The sequence below is a fragment of the Ictalurus furcatus genome, chromosome 16, assembly GCF_023375685.1.
Source record: "Ictalurus furcatus strain D&B chromosome 16, Billie_1.0, whole genome shotgun sequence".
NCBI classification, from domain to species: Eukaryota; Metazoa; Chordata; class Actinopteri; order Siluriformes; family Ictaluridae; genus Ictalurus; species Ictalurus furcatus.
In genome coordinates, this window is record NC_071270.1 from 10,978,246 (window position 1) to 10,985,083 (window position 6,838).

A 6,838-nucleotide genomic window follows, 5' to 3' on the forward strand; every position below is an offset into this window, starting at 1 on the left:
ACTGAAATCACAACCGTGCCGATATTCAATATAACCGCATGATTGCATGCGCGATATTGCTTTTATACAAGAGTTCTACTGTCTAAATAAAAAATTAAACTCAAGTAAGTTACATTTCGGACACATCATGGCCAATATTTCTGCTCCGCTAATAGAAATAGATCCCGAAGAAGCCACACTCACTTTATACCACATCAGCTTGCTAGCTCACATTGATTTGTACATTCCCGTTAAAGGTGCTTTCAGTGAAATTGGCGTTGTTTCTTCATTTTCATCTTCATTTGATGAGCTTTCATATTTTAGTTCAAAAGTTATATTCCTGAAAATTATAATTTGTCAAATTATAATTTGTCATGCCACGAACACTCCTGTAGTAACCGTTTCAAACAAGGAAGTGAAATTTTATATACGGTAGTTAACACAGATGGCGGAGTGATATACACACAGTAAATGTCCCAGTGCGGTTAAAGTAAATATAAGTACTCTTGGAACACTGCTCGACCAATCAAATTAGTGGACTAGAACTAACTGTTGTATAGCTAATGTGACATAACTAAACCCGAACTGGCTGTATATTCACAGACTTGAGGCATGATGAGTACAATAGCAGGTAGTTTAGATGCCATTTCTGTTGATACACACAGGTGAGATTTGGGTACAAAGCTCCAACGGCCTGGATTTTGAGGACACACCAAGACTCCGTCTAGTGGTGAAGGCTGAAACGGCAACTTCCAGCTCTTTCATGGCTGTCAACCTGATTCTTCAGGACGTCAATGACAACTTGCCTCGATTTCAGCTGCAGAACTACATAGCATACATGCATGAGGCACAGGGCTATGACTCTCCAATTATTCAGGTGTTCTTTTTATTCTTTACTGCATACAATAAACTAAATCTTGATCAATAACGCAAGTATTTTAGTGTATATTTTACAACTACATCAAAATGATAGAAATTTCCTATTTTAATATGACACTGGGATACTGCTATATTACATTAATAATTCAATGATCTCTATTCAGGTTGTAGCTGAAGATGTGGATCAGGGCCCGAATGGTCAGGTGACCTATTCCATCCAGTCTTCTGGTCGTAGCGGATTGTTTAAAATTGACCCTCTGACTGGCAGTGTCACCACTGCAGCCATCATGGACCGTGAGATCTGGATGCAGACCAAGTAAGTCTTCCTTTGTCTGTGTATGTTTGTGTGTTTTTTTCCCCAGTGTTCTGTGAAAAGTACTCATGCTTCCTTTGCTCAGCTTCATCTCCCCGCATATAGTGTTTGCAAAGGGTTTCATGTTAGATTTTCTCTGATACATATTATTTATTTACTGCTTTTTTGTTGTTGTTTTTTGATGATTATATGTGTACCTTGAGCTGTAGTGATATTTTGATCATTTTTGAAAATAAACTCAGCAAATAAAAGAAACGTCCCTTTTTCAGGAGACTGTATCTTCAAGATAATTCTGTAAAATCCAAATAAGATTTACAGATGCTTGTTCAATGAACCATAAACAATTATTGCACATGCAGCTGTGGAACAGTCCTTAAGACACTAACAGTTTACAGGTGGTAGGCAATTAAGGTCACAGTTACAATAACTTAGGACACTAAAGAGACCTTTCTACCGACTCTGAAAAACACCAGAAGAAAGATGTCTAGGGTTCCTGCTCAACTGCGTGAACATGCCATAGGCCGGCTGCAGGGAGGCATGAGGACTGCAGATGTGGCCAGAGCAATAAACTGCAATGTCTGTAATGTAAGACACCTAAGACAGTGCTACAGGGAGACAGGAAGGACAGATGATTGTCCTTGCCATGGAAAATTACATGTAACTATGTGCCCCCCCACAGACGTGATCGAGAACTTGCAAATGCCTTGGTGGAAGAGTGGGGTAACATCTCACAGCAAGAACTGACCAATCTGGTGCATTCCATGAGGATGAGATGCACTGTAGTACTTAAAGCAGCTGGAGGCCGCTACATACTGACTGTTACTTTTTATATTGACCCCCCCTTTGTTTAGGGACTCATTATTCCATTTCTGTTTGTCAAATATCTGTGAAACCTGTTCAGTTTATGTCTCAGTTTTATGCTAATACAAATATTTACACATGTTAAGAAATTTGCTGGAAATAAAAGCAGTTGAATGTGAGAGGACGTTTATTTTTTTGCTGAGTTTAAAAGCCATTTTTAAAAAGAATAAGAAGAGGAATATTTGAACTTTGATGTTGACATTTAATGTTTATCTTCTTTGTATCAGACTAGTGATTATGGCGACAGATCGTGGCAGCCCCAAGCTTGCTGGCTCTGCCACTGTGACTGTGATTATTGTTGACCTCAATGACAATAGTCCCACAATCCCTGTGCCAAGAGAAGTGCGTGTGCCTGAAAGTGAGTGAGCAAGCATGTGCCTTTTGCCCTTCTTCATATTAGTTTTATTTTCACCTTGTTTCATGTATTTGTACTCAGTGAACCTCTGTGGGTATGTGATCGCTGTTAAGCATTTATACATATTTCTTACACCCACCGAATGTATATTATGTCTCTACTATCTCCTAGACTCAGTTATCGGCACAGAGATTACCATGGTGACTGGGAACGATGTTGACTCGGGCCCAGCACTGTCTTATTCTCTGTATCTGGACAAAAACTCACAGGGCAAGTTTGGAATCCACCGCTACAGTGGCAGAGTGTTTTTGATTTCTCCATTGGACTATGAGGAGAAGACATGGTACACACTAACTGTTAAAGCCTCTGACACTAAGCATCAGACTGATGCCAATCTGACAGTGATGGTGGAAGATGTGAATGACAATATGCCTACCTTTACACAAGACCTATACCAGGTACAATACATTTAGATAGATTGCACAGTCTCACAGTCCATAAACCAGTATTTCTCATCTCCCAAGATGTAACTATGTTTATTCTAAACCTGTATCAGCAATATTAGCAAGACATGATTTAGTAAGAGAAAAAAGAAAAAGAGTAATAGATGCAAGAGAGGATATTAACTTGCTCTGTTGTGGCTTCCCAGGTGGCACTGGCAGAACATTCTCCACCTGGCACTCCTGTAATTACAGTAACAGCCACAGATCGGGACTCAGGAGAAAATGGAAGAGTTACCTACCGACTGATATCATCATCTAAAGAGGGCTTTTACATTGATTCTAGTAATGGTACAGAGTTGAATTATTAATATCTATTCGATTTAATGCAAATATATTACAATTTTGAGATTTCTCAAATTAAACCTAAAGACCTTTAATATGTGATTTCTCTACAGGCACATTGTTTATCAGTCAAAAAGCTGCATTTGACCCTGAGCGCCCCACTGTGAGGGTGGTTATTGAGGCTCATGATGGAGGAAAGCCATCTCTATCTGCCATTGCTACTGTCCAAGTCCAGTTGACAGACGTGAATGACAATGCCCCCATGTTTCATCAATTAGAATACAGAGCCACAGTGTCTGAGGACCAGCTTCCTGGCGGCACCATCCTGACCCTGGAAGCAGTGGATGGTGACCTCTCCCAGGAAAACTCAGGTTTTGACTTTGCTATCGCAAGTGGGAATGTTGGAAATGCTTTTCAGATTGAAAGTAGTGTTCGTTTCATAGAAGGTCATGGCTTCCAGACAGTAGGAACACTGATCCTGGCAGAGCAGCTGGACTTTGAGGTAACATCTCGCTACAACCTCACCATTGTGGTATCTGACCGTGGTGTTCCCCAGCGCAGCTCCAGTGTGCCTGCTATTATTACTGTGAACGATGTCAATGACAATCCTCCGGCATTCAGCCGTGCTGAGTATGTGGTGTCTCTGAGTGAAGGGGCATCAGCCGGTAGTGAAATTTTACGGCTTTCTGCAACTGATCCAGATTCAGCTCCAAATGCAGAGATCCAATATAGCATTAGCTCTGGAGATGACATGGGCCTATTCTCAGTGGACCAGTGGACTGGAGCTCTGCGCCTGCAGAAAACTCTGGACCGGGAGGCTCAGCCTTCCCATGTAATTATTATTCAAGCTTCAGATGGTCATGGTCACTTTGCACTGGCTCCTATCAATGTGGAGGTGAAAGATATTAATGATAACAGGCCTTACTTCCCCATTGAGACCATGACTGCAAGCATACGAGAAAACCAGCCCCCTAATTCAGCAGTCACAGTGCTGCATGCCATAGACCATGACACTGGGGTCTATGGACAGCTGAAGTATTTTATATTGGACAGATCTAGTCAAGGAAAAGATTTCTTTATGGTGGATCAAAACACAGGAGAGGTGCGTTCTCGTCAGATATTTGACTTTGAGAAGGTGAGCTCTTTCCATTTCAAGGCTTTGGCTATGGATGCAGGCAACAACTCTGCCACAGTTACTGTGCAAGTTTATGTCACAGGGGAAGATGAGTATGATCCAGTTTTCACCTCCTCAGCCTTTTCTTTTGAGGTACCGGAGGGAGCCCAGAAGGGCCAGAGCATTGGTCAGGTGCAAGCCAATGATGAGGATGGTGGTGTTGATGGGATTGTGCTCTACTCATTACCAAGCAGCTCGCCATACTTTGATGTCAACAAGACCACTGGTGTGATCTACCTCAAAATGGATAGTGCTAGTAGTTCTAGTGGCCAAAGCCGTTCCAAAAGGGAGGCACGCCTTATGACCATGGATGTTATTGCTCATAGTCCTTTAGAAACCTCAAGGGTTACAACTGCCCAGCTAAGTATTGATGTCACCAACACATCCTTTGGACTTGCAACTGACTTTAACATTCTCCTCATCAGCATTATTGCAGCCTCTCTTGGTGTAATAGTCATTTTAGTCATAATTGCTGTGGCCCTGTACCTAGTGAAGTCCAGACACAAGAAGCAAGGGCAGAACACTGGGACAGCGGCTTCAGACACAGCACTGCAGCAGTTAGATGAATCCAAATCAGCAGGTGGGGAGAGGATCTATCACCAGACCCTTCCAGGGTATGCTGGCGATCAGGGAGGAGGTGGAGCTTCCTACACAAGGGGAGGCTCCTTGGATCCATCACACTCTAGTGGAAGAGGATCAGCCGAGGCTGCTGAAGATGATGAAATCCGGATGATAAATGAGTATCCTCGAGTGGCTAGCATTACTTCTTCCATGCAAGAGCACATCTCTGCACGAGGACCTGACTCAGGTATACAGCAGGATGCTGACCAGCTCTCTGACATCTCTGGTGAAACTGGGACACTAGATGCAAGCCAGTGGTTCAAAGGGAAGAAGTTGGGAAGTTTAAGTGGCACCATGCTCTCTGGTCAAGTTCCAGTCTATAGAGATGAAGGAGGTGGCTACCTCGGAGTGGGCAGAGGGCTAAACATATCCCATCCAAAGGATTATGGCTTTCCGGAGGATGGCAAACCTTCAATTGATGGCTCTCTCACAGCTATTGTTGCTAGTGATGAGGAGCTGCGAGGAAGCTATAATTGGGACTACCTTCTCAATTGGTGCCCACAGTTCCAACCTCTTGCCAGTGTTTTTACAGAAATTGCCAGACTTAAAGATGAGAGCCTACCCCCCAACAACCCACGTAGACCTTTCCAACCTAAAATCAAGACAGATCCTAAACCAAGAATTGATCCACCCCCTCTCATTACATCAGTAGCCCACCCGGGTGCCAAGTCTGTTCCACCCAAGCCTGCAATCACTAGGACATTTCCACACCTAGCAACCCTCAAACGCTCTCCTATTAGCCATGAGGGTTCCATTTCATCTGCAGCCATGTCTCCCAGCTTCTCTCCATCGCTGTCCCCTCTGGCAGCTCGATCACCAGCCGTCTCCCCTTTTGGTGTTACACAAGGCCCATCAGCCTCAATGATTAGCACCACAGAGCACTCCCTGAAGCACAGTGATGACACAGAGATGAGAATTTAATTCTGTAGTATTTCACACTGTGGGGAGCCTTGACAGTTTTCTTTTTCAGAAATATGGTCTCTGTGGGTATATGATAAAATTTAAAAAAAAAAAAAAAAGAAAAACTAAGAGGGACCTCTCAGCTTTTAGCTGTTTTGGTAAACGGTAAAAACTGTAGTTGAAACAGAAAGGGTTAAAATGCTGTTTTGCTGTGAAATGACGATACCCTTCATCAAAGCCAATGTGGACCTTTGTGTTTGAATTTCTTTTCTTTCTTTTTTTTCTGCCTGGCTGGCCAGGGAGATAAGCTTTAGTGCTCTTTTGTTCTTTCTTATATTGATGACTGACAGATTTGGAACATTTTGCAGAGTCTGTCCAAGATGGCTGCTATCACCACTATTTTTGCATCCTATTTGAACTCTGTGAAGGTGCACCAAGAGATTTCACTACATATGCATTTTTAATGGTTTCATTTCTTCATAACGTCATGTTTTTAAATAAGAGAATGCCATTACCTCGCATTTATAAAGCACTCACATTTACATTCTGTATATGTGTATGTATGGTAGCCATAGTGCTTATGCATTATTGTTGTATAGTGTTTAGTATGACCATACTGTATGGTTGTTGATTTCTGTGTGATTGTGGTTGTGTGATTCTTGGCCTATTATGTGAATGATTGGGATGTGTTGTGATAATTGTAATGTATTGATGATAAGATGTTTTGATAATTATTTATATAAAAGTCAAACCATAGGGATCTTGAGAGTACCCATGTTGCATATTGTTATATTATTCTTTTCTCCTATGTCTGTTCCTTTGCCTGATCTTCCAGCATCAAAGCAAAGAAAAACTTTGGCATACTCATATTATTTGAGGCTTATCTAGAGGCCTGGAGTAACTGATAAAAATCTAAATATGCTGTAAGTCAAATGAGTTTCTATACAATGCCAGGAGCTTGACTCGCTATG

At 42.1% G+C, this 6,838-nt stretch overlaps 1 protein-coding gene across 2 annotated transcripts in view; it reads left to right on the top strand.

Moving 5' to 3' along the window:
- dchs1b (dachsous cadherin-related 1b) overlaps positions 1 to 6,627 on the top strand; it is a 105,129-nt gene extending 98,502 nt beyond the window's left edge. For both annotated transcript variants that reach the window (XM_053644601.1, XM_053644603.1), the window contains 6 exons: positions 645 to 856; positions 1,023 to 1,174; positions 2,260 to 2,390; positions 2,559 to 2,845; positions 3,037 to 3,178; positions 3,286 to 6,627. In XM_053644601.1, the coding sequence (XP_053500576.1) occupies positions 645 to 856; positions 1,023 to 1,174; positions 2,260 to 2,390; positions 2,559 to 2,845; positions 3,037 to 3,178; positions 3,286 to 5,888 (3,527 nt within the window). In that variant the 3' untranslated portion in view covers positions 5,889 to 6,627. The remainder of the gene's footprint in view (positions 1 to 644; positions 857 to 1,022; positions 1,175 to 2,259; positions 2,391 to 2,558; positions 2,846 to 3,036; positions 3,179 to 3,285) is intronic.
- Positions 6,628 to 6,838: the final 211 nt, after the last annotated feature.